This window comes from Erpetoichthys calabaricus, chromosome 14 (genome assembly GCF_900747795.2).
Source record: "Erpetoichthys calabaricus chromosome 14, fErpCal1.3, whole genome shotgun sequence".
Lineage (NCBI taxonomy): Eukaryota > Metazoa > Chordata > Cladistia > Polypteriformes > Polypteridae > Erpetoichthys > Erpetoichthys calabaricus.
Genome location: NC_041407.2, coordinates 14,938,192 through 14,959,467, shown reverse-complemented (window position 1 = coordinate 14,959,467; position 21,276 = coordinate 14,938,192). Strand labels below are relative to the sequence as shown.

General features: G+C 41.4%; 2 protein-coding genes across 6 annotated transcripts in view; one reads left to right on the top strand and one right to left on the bottom strand.

Annotated features, from left to right (window-relative positions):
• Positions 1-21,276, top strand: part of aatkb (apoptosis-associated tyrosine kinase b) — a 770,376-nt gene that overhangs the window by 564,715 nt on the left and 184,385 nt on the right. The gene's annotated exons all lie outside the window — the stretch shown is intronic.
• ttyh2 (tweety family member 2) overlaps positions 1-21,276 on the bottom strand; it is an 81,812-nt gene that overhangs the window by 10,537 nt on the left and 49,999 nt on the right. The window contains exons 4-8 of the mRNA XM_028820064.2: positions 10,858-11,078; positions 6,309-6,404; positions 5,678-5,750; positions 2,927-2,996; positions 2,315-2,370 (exon numbers count right to left, since the gene is read on the bottom strand). Of these exons, the coding sequence (XP_028675897.1) occupies positions 2,315-2,370; positions 2,927-2,996; positions 5,678-5,750; positions 6,309-6,404; positions 10,858-11,078 (516 nt within the window). The remainder of the gene's footprint in view (positions 1-2,314; positions 2,371-2,926; positions 2,997-5,677; positions 5,751-6,308; positions 6,405-10,857; positions 11,079-21,276) is intronic.

Genomic DNA, 21,276 nt, shown 5'->3' with positions numbered 1-21,276 from the left:
CCTGCAACTGGTCAAGGAGGTAAATAAATTTAGAATAGCAAAGAAGCTCTTGCTCTCCGCTATACCATCTGTCCAGTCAACATGCTGCGGTCTCTCACTCCAACTGGAGTGGCCATAATGTTGCCACACCTAAGACCAATCAACACACAAAGACAGAGCGCCACCTGGTAGCCACCTACCATACAGGTTGTATTACCATTTTGCCAACACATAATTGTACTTTGTTTATATTTTGGGCATATTATCTATAATACATGAATAAGTGTGTAACTTTCTCTCCTGTCTGCTCAGGTACTCTATCTAATTGCCGGGGGTTACTGATGTAAAAGAAAGCAGAACATGTTGAACTGTCAGGGCTGAGCAGCAGCCAACCCAAACATTGTGGAAAGAGCATGCGATTTGGGGCATTCTGTTAAGGTTGAAGTAATAAAGTATAGAGGAGAAAATAGGGTCACCTTTGGACCCTAGCATGACAAAACAATGACAGAGTAAAAGAAAAATAAAGGTAATAAAAAAAAAAAAAAGTTGCCAGTATATTTCACTTTTATTTTGAACATGACCTTCACTTGATAGATTTATTGACATAATTACCCAACTCGGGGTTGCAGGTGGCCAGAGCTTAACTTGATAACGTATATAACGTATAAATGAGGGACTTTCCTGGTGACGACAACTTTTGTGGTCATGCGGAAAACACTGGTCTAGCACTAGTAGGTGGACATAATTATGTACGGGGCGATAAATTAGATTAGATTGATACACTGATAGATACTTTATTAATCCCAAGGGCAAATTCACATACTCCAGCAGCAGCATATTGATAAAAAACAATATTAAAGATTAATAACAATGCAGGTATAACAGACAATAACTTTATATAATGTTAATGTTTACCCCCCCACCCCCGAGTGGAATTGAAAAGTCGCATAGCGTGGGGGAGGAACAATCTCCTCAGTCTGTCAGTGGAGCAGGATGGTGACATCAGTCTGTCGCTGAAGTTGCTCCTCTGCCTGGAGATGATCCTGTTCAGTGGATGCAGTGGATTCTCCATGATTGACAGGAGTCTGCTCAGCGCCCGTCGCTCTGCCACGGATGTCAGACTGTCCAGCTCTGTGCCTACAATAGAGCCTGCCTTCCTCACCAGTTTGTCCAGGCGTGAGGCGTCCCTCTTCTTTATGCTGCCTCCCTAAAACAAACTATTAAACTAAAAACTATTATTATTATTTATTAAACTAAAACTAGTGCGAGGTGACCACACAGTTGGCTGACTTTTTCTGCCAAATAAAGGCTGCTATGGGGGCAGTAGCTGAGGCATTGAATTAGAGAAGAGAGAATGGAAATCAGAAAAGTTTGTGTCAAAGCACCCCCAGTTTGAATAGGCAGCCTCAAAGTTCTTTATGTGGTACAAGGCCCTCTACTGTCCATCATAATGGATGGGTGACTTAGGCTGACCTGGTGTTGAGATTCTGGATAACGGGGAAACCTGGTGTAACTAGTGGGGCCTTTAGTTGGAAGGCCTTGGGAGGTCCATATACCACTTCCAGCCTGGAAGTGACGGCAGATTTCTCCAGAGAAGTAGCTCTTGTTCAGAACATAAAGGCAGACTGGGCAGTCAATGTAGATATGGAGCTGGGAGGAGAGCTAGCGACAAGTACTTGACTGTCAAGTGAATAAGAGGCCACGATAAAGTGAGAAAGGAGGAATGAACAGGAGGAGACTTGAACTTATGGGTACTTATTAAGGAGGTAAATGGGGGGCACCTTACACAGCACAAAGAACACATCATTGGATGAAGGCTCAGAGTCAACGGAGTATTTTGTATCCTTATTGTTTATTTGTATCCTATTGCCTTCAAGGCCCTGTGCTCTAAAGTTTTTTTTTTTTATATATTCCTAATAAACATCCTATTTTCTTATTTCATGACCTCTTTGGTGTTACCTGTAGAGAGTTCAGAAGAACATACATCAAATAGTGTCACACAGTTAATCCCAGTAGCATCACATGCAAAGTGAGGACCAAACTTACATGGGATGCCACTTCTGAGGCTCCACTCAGAACGCTCACACACGAGGCCTACTTGGCCAATTTAGAGTCTGTAATCTACCTAACATGTCAGAGATTCAGGAGGGAGCAGAGAAAATGTAGAAAAACCCAAAGGATGACAATGAATGTAAAATTTATTTTATGCACAAAAAGAATGATTGTGATTTTGAGGATATCCCTGTATTGTGAACTTTTAGAAAAATGTTAAGTTTAAAACATAAGAGCATTGTCAGAACTACATGGCCTAGAGCTTACAGCACAAAGACAGTACCTGCTGGAATGGGTTGGACATCGTCTGGCTGCAGTACAGGTAATAGTGCACAACATCTTTAAAGGGGGAAAAAAACAGAAAAAGAATTAATGTCCTCTCACACAAGCAAGAACATATCGACTAACTCCCAATGCCAACACAAAGATAGCAAGCTTGTGTGAAGGGATTTAAAAAATAAAAGGAGGATAAAACCTTCACTTCCATCTGTCTGTACATATTTGGTACAACGCCATCTGTGTCAACTGCATGCTACCATGAAACTACAACTAGTGAAAGTTCCAGTCCAGGCCAACCCGATGTCTCGTCTCGACTTGATTCGCCGAGACTGAATATTTGCTTCCTTGTAGGTTACACTTCAGAAGTACAAAGCAGGAATGTAGTAGAATTCAAATTATCCGAACAAGAGCTTCTGGATGTTCTAATTATTGTTCTCTTAGATAAATAGTGCTAACCTGAAGATGCAACAGGCACATGGGCTTGAGTTTCAGATGTGAACACTGAGTAAATGGAATCAAAATACAACATCCTAGCCAGACGGTTTTTTTTTTTGTTAGTTACCTTGCCTGGACACCCAATCTGAACTGCCCACATTTATTTCAGTTGCATGCTTACCTGAGCTGATGTCACTGTGGGTTTGGTTCATAATAAATTTGTCCGGAGCCACACAGAAATCGCTGGTGCCCTGTAAGAAATGGGCTTGTTAAAGTCAAGGAAGTAGCAGCTTTCAATAAGATTAGCCAAGAAGTAAACGGATTACATCCTCCTCAGAATGCTGCCTAATTTCATTTACCACTGATGCATTCCAGTGTCAAATTGACACTGTCTCTCTTGCTCACGAATAAATTTGATTTTAAGGATGAATGTGTGCAACACTTCTGTTTAGAATTAAGAGGGTAAAACATGCCTGAGCTGCAGCAAAACCACGAAAGCCAGCTGCACATCTTCATTACTAAAACACTGTTAGAAACAACGGGGATTACACTGGATAAACAGAAGGCCCGACTACAGTGCGGAGGACAAGGCACAGACGACGGCTCCTGTGTTTCACCTTTCTGAGTGGCTCCTGACTGACTGTGAAGAAGAAGAAGAAAAAAAAAAGCAAGTATGGCATTTGTTTAGTTGGTGCCAATTTGCTGTACGTGCAAACACAGAGCACACTGCCAGTGCACCTTGATTGGAGGGTCATCCGTGTTGGCTTTTAAATAAGGTCAGACCTGTCAATGTGCGTACTACGAGAGCGTCAAGAGAAACACAGCTCTCACTCTCCTGGCAGCTCAGGGCTTGTAATCTGCTTTACCAGCTGCCGTAGCTCACACAAACTGTTCAGGATTGTAATTGTGTTACGGGGTGCTACTGGGGACTTGCCTGCTGGAATAGCGACTTCCAAGAGCCCACGGCAAGCCGAGATTTAAAAATAACAAATGGTGGAGCCACCCATTCTATCCATTTGTTACAAGGTGTCCAGAATTATTTCCATGAACTCAATTATAAATACAGTGCTCTGGTGATGCTGTGCCTCTGAGATAGTTGGTGACAGGGCTGTCATATTAGCATAACTCTTAAACTTAATGGAATTAAAGGAAAAGACAGACGGCCTCCTGCCAGAGTAGCTTAAGCTGCACATAAAAGAGCCAACGGCACAACAAGCAAACTTGCCGTCCGTCACTTGACTGTATCATCCTCCCTCACCCGGTAACACGTTTTTGTCACCTGGATAAATGTATTTTAATTTCAGCTTATTCCATTGTTATTTAAATTTTAAAAATGTGTCATGAGCCTAAAAATCATATTTGCTTGCCAAAAGCCGAACTCCTGTATCAGAGCCTGGAGAACACGTTAAAATGTCAGCAAACTTCCATATACAATATCGTGCCATCTTGGTTTTCTTTAGGGATGCACCGATACCACTTTTTTGGAAAACGAGTACGAGTACTTGCATTTCAGTACTCGCCGATACCGAGTACTTGCCGATACCGAGTACTTAATAAAAACATGATTTAAATTTACAGGTAACAGCTTTAGTCATATAATTTAACAAAAAAAACAAGAAACTCTCGTCTATCTACTGGGAGGTTAGGCTAATTAGCGACACGGGGCTAACACTGCTTGTCCAAATATCCGTGGTGAAACTAAACGCAGAGGAGGCTTGCAGTAGGCTGTGGATATGTTTTTTCACGGAGTTGTGTAGTTTAGGCAGCTCCGTGTCAGTCATGTAGCGGCGGCTTGGGACATCATATCTGGGCTCCAGAACATGGAGGAGACGCAGGAATCCCACATTTTCTACCTCCGAGAGTGGCTGGTCACTCAATGCAATGTACTCGATAATTGCCTGTGTTATTTTCACAGCACGTGGATTGTCTCTGGACATTTTCTCTCGTCTTGCAAGAGTTTGCTGCAGCGTGGGTTGTGTTGGTTTAGAAGCGTGGGTAAACTCTTTGTACTCGTTGTCGTGTTGGGATTTTAGGTGCTTGATTAAATTACTTGTGTTAAATGCGCTACCTTTTGCGCCTCCTCTGGACAATTTCGCTGAGCACAATTTGCAGTCCGCCTTTGTTTTTTGTCGTCTTCATTCACTTTGAAATAGTTCCACACGGCTGACATGTCTCGCCTCGCCTTCTCCCCGCTCTGAGCTGCAGCCGGGGCTTGGGGGCAGGCACTCGGTGCCTGTGATTAACCCCTTACACGCCACTCAAACATAGACATTTCTCAGACCGTGGTATCGGTCCCCAGTATCGGGGGACTTTTAACGAGTACGAGTACTTTAGAAAATGTGGTATCGAGGCCGATACCAGATACCCGTTTCGGTATCGGTGCATCCCTAGTTTTCTTGATGCTGCTATTCATGATAAACTGAAGTAAATTTTGAAAATCCACCAACGGCAAATAGAACTTAACAATGACGCAAGATCTTGGGTTACTGCACAGCAGAAACTACAATAGCACTCTCCATAAATATACATTTACTAATACACAGTATTTACAGTGCCTTTAGGAAGAGGTCACCCAAGAAAGAGGCTCATTCCAATTTAGGGCCACTGGGGCTCAAGGCAAGGAATCAGCTATTCCTAGACATGTCCTACCATTACGACCAACAGCTTCTGACAAAAAACTGAAATTAAAGCTTACAATAAAATGGGAAGCTGTCAAAATGATCATATTATATTACAAATGTGAACATATACATAGATATGAAAGAGATGAGAGGCACTATAAATGGACAGACAGCATAAAGTTTGTTGGAAATTTGCACATTTCAACTCCCACGGGAAAGAATACTTTTTATTGCCACTGTGTTTACTTAATATCTACAGCAAAGTGAACCAAAGCGCCACTGATGAGAAAGGAAGCGAGAGAGGGACTTACAACAGCGGTGGCCATGTCAGCGCCAAGTGATGCCCAGCTTAGGATCAAGGCGAGTACCCCAAAAGTCATCATGCTAAAAAAGGAGAGCTTAGTAAATTAAAAGCAACAAACAGAAAAGTACCACAAGTAAGTGTGCAGATAAGAGTTACAAAAATCTGGATTCTTTTGGTATTTTATCTGCTAACCATCAGTCAGGATATCCTGTCCTGTCTGACCAACGAGGAGATCAAGCCAACATCCTTACAATTTAACGCTGGCAGAGATGTATGCCTCACATTCCCACTGAGAAATTACCAGTCAGAATGCAGCAATGGTGTAACTAGTTACAAATCTGTAGACAAGGCTGCCTGTTGTTAAGTAGTACAGTAGGTGGGCTTTACAAAGAAGGAACCATTGAACTTAGGAACATATATTCTTAGCTCGAAAGGAGTGTATTGCATGGGCTTTGAACTCCTTAAAGCAATGATTAGTTGGCAAGTCATAGATCTTAGTACACCTCCATCTTGCCAACAATGAAAAAGATTTTCTGCCAAGCATAACGGATCCTGTGAAAGGCACCATATTTAAAAATAACCGTTACCAGAGAGCCAGTCAGGTCAGAAAATGTACATTTTATGGATTCAGTACTCACGTGGTCAGCAGCCACCGAGACTGCTTTGCTAGACCCAAGCAGGCCACCAGGCAAATGATGACATCAATAATGAGCAACACCAGGTAAGTTAGCCATCTGGGACAGAAAAGATCAAACAAACAGCAGGGTCATCAACATTTTAAAGTGCAATATTTACCTTTCCACTTCATAGAAATATAAAACAGTGTTAACTTGCAAGAGGGCATCAGCAAGATTTTATCACAAAGTGTGTGCTATTTTTGAGTTACAGATGGCCACCGTATAGGACTCTCTAACCGTGTGCTGATGGTAGATATCTGTGCATGGCATGGACTCATGGGAGACTGTGGCTTTCATGGCAGCCACAGACTTAACAGAGTCAAGTGGAAGGTGGGTAAACTCTTTGTGGCTTTATGCTTCTTAGTGCCTCTAACATGAACTCCGTGCCAGTGCTAGGCACTCTAGGCCAAGCTTATTAGTGTGCCAACTGACTGTTCGGTAGCTAACCCTTGTGGCTGGGGCCCCCCATGATCTGTACCTTATACGAATGCCTAATTCATCTTAATGATGGTGTAAGCCCTGAATGCATTAGACACAAAAACACAAACCGATTACATAAATTCATATTTATTCAGAGACATTAAAAATGTCAGTCAGTCATTTTCCAACCTGCCATATCTTAACACAGGGTCATGGGGGTCTGCTAGAGCCAATCCCAGCCAGCACAGGGCACAAGGCAGGAACAAACCACGGGTAGGGCACCAGCCCACCTCAGGACACACACACACACACCCCCACATACCAAACACACACTAGGATTGCCAATGCACCTAACCTGCAGGTCTTTGGACTGTGGGAGGAAACCCACAATGTCAACAATAAATATTTTACATATACTGAAGATCCTAACAGAAAATCAGCTCTGCAATTATATTTTAAAGACCTTAAGGATGGCCTATTAAGCAGATGACTTACAGGAAAGTGGAACTCTTGCAGGCTTGTGGACCACCAGGCTGAAGATTTCAGAGCAATTAGAGAACATGCCGTTTTCTGGGGGTCCTTTAACAAAGAGGCAGCTCACCCTAAATCAGGCCTCTCCAACTCTGGCCCTGGGGTGCTACCATGGCTGCAGGTTTCACTCTATTCCTTTTGTTAATTAGAGATCAGTTTTTGCTGCTAATTAACTCCTTTTGCTTTAATTGTAACAGACTTTCTTTTTAAGACTCAAACCCTACAATTGTTTCTTTTCTTTTCAGCAGCCCAACAATAATGAGATACAAAAAAAAAAAGCCATCAAATGAGCAGCTGACCTGTGTTCATCATTCAATATCTGAATATAAAGACAGCTGAAGGTCTCAGTAATGTTGATCTGCTCAGGACAACCACACACTTGGACCGTGCTCTTAGAAAAAAGGAAATTAACCATTTTGGAAAGAGCACCAACATGCCATGGAATTAAATAACAGGTTTAACAAACAACAAGAACTGGCATCTAATTAAGTAAACTGCTTGGAGTTTGAGGCCTCAACGTAGCAGGTCATCTGTTGGCTCTCTTCACATCTCATTTCTGTTGGGGTGCTGTTTAAGGAAAAAAATAATCAATTCAAAGGCCTTACAAAATAAGGCAATTAAAATGAAGGAAAGAGTTTGCAGAATTTGCTGCAAACACTGGTCATTAATTAAGAAAAGGGTTAGAATGAAAACCTGCAGCCACTGTAGTGCTCCACGACTGGAGATGGAGATAATTATACTCATTCTCTTCATAACTCGCTCTCTTTTACAGCACAGATAATAATGACATCTGTTCTTAGCATAACTGCCAAGACGTTTTTACCAAGATCTCAAAGCACTTAATGCATCCAATTAGGCTCACAAAGTTAGAAACTCTTGTGGTAAAAGCTTTTTGAAACCAATTTAGCCCATGAAAAATACATTGAGCACAAGGTGCTCCCAGCGGCATAAAAAGAAGAAGCTCGACCAGCAATACCTTCGGAGCTTTGAATGCTGGGTGCTGCTACACAAGGCTGGAGTCAGGGGTTCAGGATTTGGGGGGGGAGGGGGTTTGTAGGTTGGGTGGGTATGATGTCAGCAGGAACGGCCATTACAAATTTGCAAAGCATGTCTGGCAGGAACCCAAGCATTGCCATTAGAAGCAATGGAGTTACAAGAAGGTGCTGGTCAACTTGGCTGTGGAGTCAGAACACAACACGGCAGACTCCTCAATTTGTAATTAGACTAATCGTCTTACTGTGCTCATTGAAGACACACTGGCTATTTTGTAGCACCCTAACCTGGGTTTAAAACACTGTAGCAATGCTGTTGCGGCTTTTTAAATGTTTTATTTATTAAAGAGGTTACAAACATTGAGGAGCATTAAATATTAAGACAAAACTTACAAAATTAAAGAGGCTACAAGTTTTATCAAAAGGTTTGAAGAAGAGAGTTTAATCAAATTAGTATATGTGAAATTGGACATGTTAACACATTATATTAAAAATTACATTTAGTCGGAGTTGGTACATTTTTACTGACTCCAACTGCAGTAACCTGATAATTGCAACATTTGCAAGTATGGCATGTGAAAAATCGAAATACTTAAAAGAGTAATGAAAAAGGCCAACTGTCAAATCCATGCATACACAAAAACACACACATGCACTTTCAAATTTTGTTCTCATCTTCTCTGGTATGTAAAGGGTACCAACAGAAAATAAACTGAGAACCTTGAAGCTCCACTTAGAGTATGGCAGCACATCAAATCCAGGTCCACAGGGCTCTCGAGTCACAGCACTTACCACTGGGACACCCCTGACAAAATAGAATAGCAATGCACTTTTTTGGTAAAATGTCTTTAAATACGAGCCCTCAGTGTTTCAGGTCTGCAGCCAGTTGTGTATGCAGTACAGGCACAGACATCTGCAAGATGCTTTAATCGTGACATGTGTGGCCATGAGGGGTAAGGTTATGTTTGTTCAATAGTCTTGAAGCCCCTTTTACTGAAATATCCACCTTAATAAAAGGACAAGTTTCTGTGTGTCCTTCTAGTTGCGAGATCTATGCTATCCAACAGATGTCACATCACAAACATTAGCAGTGCTTTTACGAATCCTGTACCAAATGTCATGCAACAGAGACATAGCAACAGGACTGACACACCGGAGGTCTACGTTGATTACTTCACTTTCAAGCCATTATATATGGGTAGCACAGCTAGTCCCTACAATATTTTCAGCAATTTAAATTTTCTTATTAAAAAGGAATTCAGCTTTGTGCTCCGACTTTTACACCACACTTTAGACAAATCTAGTTGAGCGGACAGAGAGTGCATAAGGGTTATTCTGACTGCATACTGTATGAAGTCTCATTAAAAGTCCATCAAAGGGGTTCTGTACCTTTTAGGAAAGTTTTGCTTCGGTTTTTAATTCTTCTGCAGTGTTTAATTGATAACTCAGTGAAAAGAAAGAAGCAATGTGGACTCAAATACAGCACAAATTATTGGTAATACAACACAATGGTGATTCACTCAACAAGTAGACATTTTTATTAAGTAGCTGGCCCAGTCCATAATAAATCATGGACTGCAGGTCCAGTGCTTAAATCTAAGTGCAGAAGCGTCATTTAACGGAAATCCATTCAACAAAGTGTGACTGCAGTCTGCCTTACCTACAACGTCACTTGTGACACACTCATTCAAAGGAGCTGCCCATGCCAAAGCGTCTGTCACATGTACTACTAAAAATGCATTGCATCTTCCATTCCAACAGGTGATGCTATAACCTAACCAACGAAATTTTAAACAGAAAAAAACTGATAGGAAAAGAAAAAGACGGACATTGAAGCCAACGGACTGCAACACAGAGAGAAGCCGCTGGTGGTCTAACCACAGAGGTCACAAATTTGGGTCCTTGGAGGCCACCTCTATGTCCTCTTTATAGCGGCTAATTAAATTTCTTATTTATTTATTAACACAATGTATTCCTGTTCTGAGCTAGCTACAGTAATGTGTGCAGGTCAGCAGAGTTTTTATTCGACTAATGATTAGTACTCCTATCATTCTTTTTATTTCCCTGTATTTGTTTCCTCCAAATTAAATTTTCCTTTAAGTTATATTGTGTCAGTTGGCCTGTTGCCTACGTTACATCACTTTTGGCAGAGGATTGTAACAGTCAGGCTAATGTTTGTGATGTCCCATATGTTGGAATGAAAAACAATGTGTTTACTACATACATTACAAAATACACTCCAACAGAGAGTAGCACAAAGGTTAATGCCAAATAGACACGGCAGAGTGTAAGTGCTGGACAGACAGAATGACTTTACATTATTGAGATTTTGTGCTTTTGAACAGATTGATTTATCTTTATAATAATGAAAGTGGTTATATTGACATATTTAAGTGATAAGCATGAATCTTTGTTGACCTCAATGCAACACTCACAAAACAATGGCCATATAATTAGACAGAGAAGAATGTGTCATAACAAGCCAGGCTCTTATAATATTAACCACTAAAGGCTTGACTGGATGTTACTATATGTTTCTTTTACTTTCGTTATCAAATAAATCTTACCTGTAATATTCAAAGTATGCAATCTGATCAGCCATGTCAGCCAGATTGATCTTGCTCTGTCCCCAGACAGGAAGGTCTGATAATTGCCGGATGATGTTATCAGCCATTTGTTGCATGAAGCGCAAGGTTTGGATGTAATCGCTGTGCATAGCAAAAATCTCATCTAACCGAGCCAGATGCTGCTTCAAGGAGACCTGCATGTTGCCCAAGGTTGTTGACACCTGAGGAAAGGAAGGACAGAGTAATTCAATAAACGTGCTCAAGTGGTGGGTAAGATCATTATGTTACATAGCAAATGAGGAGGCCATTCAAAGAGAAAAAAAAACATTACACATTATATCTCTGAGAAAGAATTTCACAGTCCTCTGTCACTAACAGTCACATCAGTCAAGGTGGTGCCTGAAAAGCATCAGTTACCAAAATCTCACATCCTAGAGGAGCAACTCTGTATGGAGAGTGGAGGCTCTACACTTGGGTCTGAAAACAGCACTGTGGAAAATAACATCAGCTCAGTGCAATTACCTGCATCACTGCATATTGTACATCACATAATGGATGAAGATTTTTAACCAAAAGTGATTATTAAATAAAAGGAACACCGAGTGAAGAGATAACACCAACTGTGATAGTCTTTATTTTGTAAATGAATGAAGTAACAGCACTCTACACACTATGTGAAAAAGTAATTACCTCCCCAGATTCAAAGGAATACTGCACCCAAAAATGATCATTTTTCATATGTTACTTACTCCATGTAGTTTACAGTGATGGCCAAGAAAAAAAACAAACAGTCTCATGCAGAAGTTAAAAAAAAAAAAAAAAAAAAAAAAAAGATGACAGAACAACAAAGTGAAAAATGTCTGTGGAAAGCAGAAAAAAAAATCTTGCATTGCTTGTGTTGTATAATCAACATGTCAGTAATCCAGCTGTATGCTCAAAACTAGCACAACACATGCATTTTTTTGCTAAATTATCCTTAAATACACAATTCTGGACTAATCAGCACACATCATAAACAGGAAGTGCTCTCCCCCTCATTCACTGACCAAGATTCCAGTCCTGACACGGTCTATACAGTATAAAAACATCACCTGGACTCGAGGATTTTCTGCCATTCTTCTCTGTAGTTGCTCTCAAGCTCTGTCCTGTTGGCTGGAGACCATCTGTGGACAACTGTTTTAAGGTCTCTCCAGAGATGTTCGATTAGGTTCAAGTCTGGGCAACTCAAGGACATTACCAGGGTTGTCCCAAAGCCACTCCTGTGTTATCTTTGCTTTGCCCTGTTAGAAGGTAAAACTTTGGCCTGGTCTGCAGCCCAGAGAGCTCTGAAACAGGTGTTTATTGAGGACATCTCTGTACTTTGCTCCTTTCAGCTTTCATTCAACACCTTCTCGTCTCCCACTCTCTAACCCCACAACATGATGCTGATGAGGTGATGAGCAGGTCCTGGTTTCCTCCTGTACTGGTGCTTAGAATTGAACCCAAACAGTTCAATCTTGGTATCATCAGACAACAGAATCTTGTCTCTCACAGCCTGAGGTCCTTTATGTGCCTCTTTGTCAACTTCAAGTGGGCTTCCATGTGTGTTTTACTGAGGAGAGGGTTCTGTCTGGCTACACTGGAATAAAGGCCAGAATGGTGGAAAGTTACGGTGAAGGTTGTCCTACTGAAGTTTCTCCTGTCTCCACATAGATTGTTTGCAACTAAGTCAAAGTCGCAACCAACTTTTTGGTCACCTCGCCCACCATGGCCCTTCTCCCTTGATTGCTCAGTTTGGTCAGCTCTAGGAAGAGCCATGGATGTTCCAAACTTCTTCCATTTAAGAATTAAGGAGACCAGTGTTCTCCTGGGAAAATTCAATGCTGTAGGAATGTTTCTAAAGCCTTCCCCAGACAGATCTGTGCTTCAGCACAATCCGGTCTCTAAGCTCTGCAGAAAGGTCCTTCAACCTCATGGCTTGGTTTTCACTCAATTGTGGGGTCCCTCTATAGACAGACACATGCCTTTCGTAATCTAATCCAGTCCAGTTAATTGAATTAAGCACAGGTGGACTCTAAACATCTCAGCAACGATCAACAGAATGGAAAGCACCTGAGCCAGACTTCAAGTGTCATGCCATAGGGTCTGAATACTTATGGCAATGGTGCATTTCGATTTTTTGAAAAAAAATCGCAAAAATCCTGTTGTATCTTTATCATTCTGGGTTACTGAGCGATGCTTGATGGGGGGGGGGGGGGGGGGGGGGGTAGGGCGGGGGGTGAATTTAAATGAATATAGATAGATAGATAGATAACTTTATTAATCCCAATGGGAAATTCACATTCTTCAGCAGCAGCATACTAATACAATAAATAATATTAAATTAAAGAATGATAATAATGCAGGTGAAAAACAGACAATAACTTTGTATAATGTTAAATGTTAACGTTTACCCCCCCCCCCCCCCCCCCCCCCCCCGGGTAGAATTAAAGAGTCGCATAGTTTGGGGGAGGAACGATCTCCTCAGTCTGTCAGTGGAGCAGGACAGTGACAGCAGTCTGTCGCTGAAGCTGCTCTTCTGTCTGGAGATGATACTATTAAGTGGATGCAGTGGATTCTCCATAATTGATAGGAGCCTGCTCAGCGCCCTTCGCTCTGCCACAGATGTTAAACTGTCCAGCTCCATGCCAACAATAGAGCCTGCCTTCCTCACCAGTTTGTCCAGGCGTGAGGCGTCTTTCCTCTTAATGCTGCCTCCCCAGCACACCACTGCGTAGAAGAGGGCGCTCTCCACAACTGTCTGACAGAACATCTGCAGCATCTTATTGCAGATGTTGAAGGACGCCAGCCTTCTAAGGTAGTATAACCGGCTCTGTCCTTTCTTGCACAGAGCATCAGTATTGGCAGTCCAGTCTAATTTATCATCCAGCTGCACTCCCAGGTATTTATAGGTCTGCACCATCTGCACACAGTCACCTTTGATGATCACTGGGTCTATGAGGGGTCTGGGCCTCCTAAAATCCACCACCAGCTTCTTGGTTTTGCTGGTGTTCAGGTGTAGGTGGTTTGAGTCGCACCATTTAACAAAGTCATTGATTAGGTCCCTATACTCCTCCTCCAGCCCATTCCTGATGCAGCCCACGATAGCAGTGTCATCAGCGAACTTTTGCACTTGGCAGGACTCAGAGTTGTATTGGAAGTCCGATGTATATAGGCTGAACAGGACCGGAGAAAGCACAGTCCCCTGTGGCGCTCCTGTGTTGCTGACCACAATGTCAGACGTGCAGTTCCCAAGACGTACGTACTGAGGTCTGTCTAAGATAGTCCACGATCCATGCCACTAGGTATGAATCTAATCCCATCTCTGTCAGCTCTGTTAGCATAGAACTTCAACACAACAAAACGTTAAAAAAAAAAAAAGTGGAGTGCTTGGAATACTTTGAGTCCACTGTGTCCGTGTGTGTGTAATAATATACATATACACACATATACACATACACTCAACCCAGTAAATTTCTATCTACCTAGCCACAGTGCTTTCCATAATGTTTTGGACAAAAACACATTTTCCTTCATTTACCCCTCTGCTCTACAGTTTAAAATTGCAAATCAAACAACTCAGATGTGATTAAAGTGCACATTGCAGACTTTCGTTTAAGGGGATCTGCATACAGCAGGAGGACAAGAGCTGCGCCAATGTAAGTCAAACAAGCCATTATGAGGCTCAAAAACTATTTGAGACATCACTAAAACCTTAGGACGACCTAAAATCAACTGTCTGGAATATCATTAAGAAGAAAGAACACATAGATGAGCTCAGCCATCACATTGTGGTAGGATGAGCTCCACTGCCAATGAAGGAAGAATCCTCACTATGCTTAAAAAAAGCCCCAAATCCCTATCTCCCAGAGGCAGAGGAGGATATGTCAGACAACGATCCACAGAAACACTGAGGCCACACTGCAAGATGCAAACCACTAGGTAGCCACGAAAGCTGGATGGCCAGATTACAAAAAGAACTTAACAGCCTACAGAATTCTGGGAAAAAAATATCTTGTGGACAGACCAGACAAAGATTAACCTGGCAAGAGCAAGGTGTGGAGACCAAAAGGAACTGCCTAACATTCAAAGCAGGTCACCTCATCTGTTAAACATGGTGGTGGGGATGTTGTAGCTGCCATACATGCCCAAGCCATAAGTACTGGCAGACCCATCTCCAATGATGATGGAACAGCGGACGATACAAAATGAATTCTGAGGTGGATGGTAAAATCTTATCTGCTCAAGTTCCAGTAAATGCCTCCAAGCTAACCGGACGCTGTTTCATCCGACAAGAAGATAATGATCCAAACATACTGCTAAGGCAACACAGGAGTTTTTCAAAGCTAAAAAAGGGAAATTTCTTGAATGGCCAAGACAGTCAGTCACTCGATTTAAATCCAACTGAGCAGGCTTTCTGTATGCCAAAGAGAAAACTGGAGGGGACAAGTCCGCAAAATAAGCCGGAACTAAAGATGGCTGCATGAGAGGCTTGGCAGAGCACACCAGAGAAAATCCTCAGCACCTGGTGATGTCTACGAATTGCAGACTTCAAGCAGTCATTGTATGCAAGGGAATGAAAAGGTCAAATATGATGGCTTTAATAGATCTGCCATTGCTGTGTCCTAAACAATATGGTGCCCCGAAATGGGGGTTTGGGGGCGGTTCATGTAGAAAAAAAGTGTTGCTATTTCCACAGGCTGGGACAGAAATGCATGCAAATCCCCTTAAACTCTACAATGCACACTTTAATCACAACGTCTGAATTGTTTGATTTGTAATTTCAAACTGTGGAGCAGAGGGGTAAATTAAAGAAAAATATGTGTCATGTACTGTGCCCTCCATAATGTTTGAGACAATATTGCATATATTGAAAGTGTATATATTATTGCACATTGTTTTCTGTTTACGTTTTGAACTACTTGATGTATTTTTATACCACATTTGTAATTTTTGCAAAATGCCATGTGTTATAAATGGAAGCACACCTAGTAAGAAATATCTGATGTAAATATGTAATGGCATAGTTTACATCTATTTCTTACAGTTGGCACACATCCAGGTTAATTAGCTTGGTCAGGGAGTCACACAGAGAGCTGAAGGTGGGAATTACAATGGCAACCTTGTTGTTTAGAGTCTATTTACTTAGCTGCCTAAAATTACTTCAGAGGATCCTTTGAAGGTAAGTAAAGGATGCATAATAAACAGGAATAAACCCAGCATGAAGACTTCTATTTGAGTAATTCACAAATAAACAATGCTATCCTCTGCCGGATTCAACCCTTGTATTGCTCTCTGAAAGAACGAGCCAAGGCAACTGGAAGAAATTTGCTGTTTTTGCCAGCATGACAACACTTACATCCTACTAGAAGAACTACATTTTCTTTCCTTCTTTTTTGCCCCCTTCAAACAAAGACATGCAGCTAATAGATTCTACAGTGTATACTTTGGCTACAGAGACCGGTAAGCACTAAATCAAACTATAAATATACAGCAAACAAGTGGACGTATACAGTACGCAGCTTACTGTACATACTTTACATCTAAAATGTCACTTTATTGGACACAAAAACGTCAGAATATTAGATTACAATGGCCTGTGAATTTGGTACTTTTTCAAAATAAGTGACAAACTCTGTTCTTTTGGTGTATTTGAGAGTCAGGATGTCAACTACATGCCAAAACATCACCAGAGTGTAGACTAAGGGCTCCCAAACAAATCACAACTTCAGATTAAGTCTTTAACCGGCTATCCCCACAAAAATAAGCAAATAAAGCAGAGCCTCAGATGATATCCGGTTACCTCGATACAATTCACTCTATTGATGTGTCATAAGGAGCCCCGACCACAGCCCGTCTCAAATGTAATTTAAGAATGGTAGTCATACCAGATTATGTCTTGTTATTTACATGCCTATGGGATGTCTAGAGGAAACCCACTTTCTTGCACTCATGTTTCTCAATTGTTTTAAAATGCTATTGTTTTCTCCTCACTTCCATCTGTAAGAGTGCTCTCCACAGAAGAATTCCCCATCCCCCCCAAGGGAACTTGTACCACTGAAGAAGTTGTTGGCTGGGTGCCCAGACACACACATTGTCCAAGTTGACAAATAAATAAATAGGAAACTACAATTCACTTATAAGAAATTTGGCAAAAAATTTTTACAAAAATTTCATATGCATCTGTAAGCAGATTTGTTTGACTTAAGGTGACCATGTATGGAAGTGAAGCTGTGCACATGTGAGCCTGGTCATCACAGCTGCATGCCTCTGCAGAAGAGGCAGGGAGAGCAACAGATGTCAAATATTTACTACAACAGATACCAGCCTGTAAAATGTTTGGGTATTAAACTTGTTTATTACAAGCAAGTAAGCAGTAAGAAGTGAAAAGGAGAACTAGTCGCAGTTTTCTCATTTACTGTATAACTAGATATAAAAAACAGAAGTAGCAAAACGTACATATTTTAGAATGTCTATGGCTAAATCGGACATACCTCAAAGAAAATGTTTAACTGTACTCGTTCATAATCGTGGTGATGCACGTGCTGCTTAAATAGGTAAACCTTTAATTTTATACTTAAAATTTCATGACATCCTATGTGTATGCATCCTTCATCTGGGACTTAAAATGTAACAAAATACTGTGTCATATAGGACGACTTTTCAAAGGAGTCACCTTCTGAGCTAAACCACAGCAGACAAAAGAGAGAAACCTATACTCTGACCAGGACCAAGACGCATATACATGGTGTGAAAAACTATTTGCCCCCTTCCTGATTTCTTATTCTTTTGCATGTTTGTCACACAAAATGTTTCTGATCATCAAACACATTTAACCATTAGTCAAATATAACACAAGTAAACACAAAATGCAGTTTGTAAATGGTGGTTTTTATTATTTAGGGAGAAAAAAAAATCCAAACCTACATGGCCCTGTGTGAAAAAGTAATTGCCCCCTTGTTAAAAAATAACCTAACTGTGGTGTATCACACCTGAGTTCAATTTCCGTAGCCACCCCCAGGCCTGATTACTGCCACACCTGTTTCAATCAAGAAATCACTTAAATAGGAGCTGCCTGACACAGAGAAGTAGACCAAAAGCACCTCAAAAGCTAGACATCATGCCAAGATCCAAAGAAATTCAGGAACAAATGAGAACAGAAGTAATTGAGATCTATCAGTCTGGTAAAGGTTATAAAGCCATTTCTAAAGCTTTGGGACTCCAGCGAACCACAGTGAGAGCCATTATCCACAAATGGCAAAAACATGGAACAGTGGTGAACCTTCCCAGGAGTGGCCGGCCGACCAAAATTACCCCAAGAGCGCAGAGACGACTCATCCGAGAGGTCACAAAAGACCCCAGGACAACGTCTAAAGAACTGCAGACCTCACTTGCCTCAATTAAGGTCAGTGTTCACGACTCCACCATAAGAAAGAGACTGGGCAAAAACGGCCTGCATGGCAGATTTCCAAGACGCAAACCACTGTTAAGCAAAAAGAACATTAGGGCTCGTCTCAATTTTGCTAAGAAACATCTCAATGATTGCCAAGACTTTTGGGAAAATACCTTGTGGACTGAGGAGTCAAAAGTTGAACTTTTTGGAAGGCAAATGTCCCGTTACATCTGGCGTAAAAGGAACACAGCATTTCAGAAAAAGAACATCATACCAACAGTAAAATTTGGTGGTGGTAGTGTGATGGTCTGGGGTTGTTTTGCTGCTTCAGGACCTGGAAGGCTTGCTGTGATAGATGGAACCATGAATTCTACTGTCTACCAAAAAATCCTGAAGGAGAATGTCCGGCCATCTGTTCGTCAACTCAAGCTGAAGCGATCTTGGGTGCTGCAACAGGACAATGACCCAAAACACACCAGCAAATCCACCTCTGAATGGCTGAAGAAAAACAAAATGAAGACTTTGGAGTGGCCTAGTCAAAGTCCTGACCTGAATCCAATTGAGATGCTATGGCATGACCTTAAAAAGGCGGTTCATGCTAGAAAACCCTCAAATAAAGCTGAATTACAACAATTTTGCAAAGATGAGTGGGCCAAAATTCCTCCAGAGCGCTGTAAAAGACTCATTGCAAGTTATCGCAAACGCTTGATTGCAGTTATTGCTGCTAAGGGTGGCCCAACCAGTTATTAGGTTCAGGGGGCAATTACTTTTTCACACAGGGCCATGTAGGTTTGGATTTTTTTTTCTCCCTAAATAATAAAAACCACCATTTACAAACTGCATTTTGTGTTTACTTGTGTTATATTTGACTAATGGTTAAATGTGTTTGATGATCAGAAACATTTTGTGTGACAAACATGCAAAAGAATAAGAAATCAGGAAGGGGGCAAATAGTTTTTCACACCACTGTACATACCAAATTTCATGTACAGTAATCCCTCGCTATATCATGCTTTGACTTTCGCGGCTTCACTCTATCGCGGATTTTATATGTAAGCATATCTAAATATATAAACACAGATTTTTCGCTGCTCCACGGGTTTCTGAGGACAATGGGTCTTTTTACTTCTGGTACATGCTTCCTCAGTTGGTTTGCCCAGTTGATTTCACACAAGTGACGCTATTTGCGGATGGCTGAGAAGCTACCCAATCAGAGCACGCAATTAAGTTCCTGTGTGCTGATTGATTCAGCAACGGAGCGCTGAATTCGATTCCACTGCGTTAGCCAGGAAGTCTCGTCTCGCTCCTTCAGCGTCAACGTGTTTCACTGTGTAAAGAGTTAACTTTTGTGGTCTTTTGTATTTATCTTTGTGCATAGTCAAGCCCTTCGTTATGGCTCCAAATCGATCTGCTCCTGCTACTGCTTCAGGTGCCGTGCCCAAGTGCCAACGTAAGATGCTAATGATTGCCGAAAAGGTAAAAGTTTTGGATATGTTGAAGGAAGGGAACAGCTACACCACTGTAGGGTGCCATTACAGCATCAATGAGTCCACGATTCTTTTTATTTAAAAAGGAGGAAAAGAATATAAGTTCTATGGCCGCAGTGTCCTTTCACCAGGGCGCAAAATGAGTTGTAAGTGGACGTAACAAGGCGGTAGTCCAAACGGAATCTGCTTTAGGGATCTGGATTTAAGACTGCCGGCAGAACAACAACGGCGGTGCTACACAGTCACCTGAAGAAGCTCCTTTAGAAGAGCTGTAACGCTCTCCTTTGTTGTGCAGTAAAATTAAACTCATCGTTATCGGAAAAGTCGTCATGTCATTGTTGGTGAGTAACCATAATTTTCTACGTACAGTACTTAGTACATGTATGTACGTTTAGTGTCACTATACACACATTTTACTGTAGTGTATACAGTTTTTCTTGCGTTGTATGTATTTATTGCTGGTGGCCTGTCTATCGTAACGACTGTAACATACGTGAGATCATAGATGCTCGTTATCTTTAATATTTAGTTTTTACCGTACATAAACGGTGTTTACATAATTTCAACAAATCTTACCTAATATCTAAGAATACAAAGGGTTTATGCTGTATAACTGTGCGGGAAATGTTTATAAGAGTGTGGGAGAGTTTATAAGGGCTTAAAATATATAAAAATAATCATATGAACATATGGTTTTTACTTTACGGATTTTCACCTTTCGCGGGGGGTTCTGGAACACAACCCCCGCGATTGAGGAGGGATCACTGTATATTGGTTGAGCCATCCTCGAGTGATGCCCAGATATACACATAAAGCGCTCTAACACCACAGGAACCAGTGACTTTAGAAACTCTGGAAGCATTCCCACTGTATGAACTTAGGCCATTTGTAGTTCCTGGTACTTTTTTTTTTTTTTAAAGCTCCTACTCCAGGAAATGTACTTTTCTTTCAACCAGGAACTATCATTTAGTGGGGCTTGGGCAATGAGTTGTGTACATTGGTTGAACACATGCACTGGAGCCATCGTATAAATATGTTAACAGTTTAGATTTTGGAGAGTTATCAGTGAAGATGGAGCGCCACATTTTACCACTCTTTAGAGCTGTCCCCCTGGTGCGTCATGTCATACGGGCCTTCAAAGCAATAATCTGCAACACTAGGTCAGTAAGCAGTAAGGTAGGGGTTCGTCTCCTGTGAACTCCCTATCACATCATAGTTCACACCACATCGTTTTGCATAAAGATTACAGCTCCTGTAGTGCGGTGGGAACACAACACATGAAAGTGGGCAGGGACCAGAAGTGGCCTACATTGTACAAGAACTAATTAGTTTCTAAAAAACAAAAATTTCCTGCAGTGAGAAAGTGCCCATGAACATCGTTACCTTTTGTCACATAAATGAAAGGTACACAGCTGTAACTTTATTGCTGATTTATGTGTTCTGTAAATTCTTCCCGTGTCCATTTGGGTTTTCTGAGGAAACCCCAAAGACCCAACCAACTTGACTCTCTAACCCGTAAAA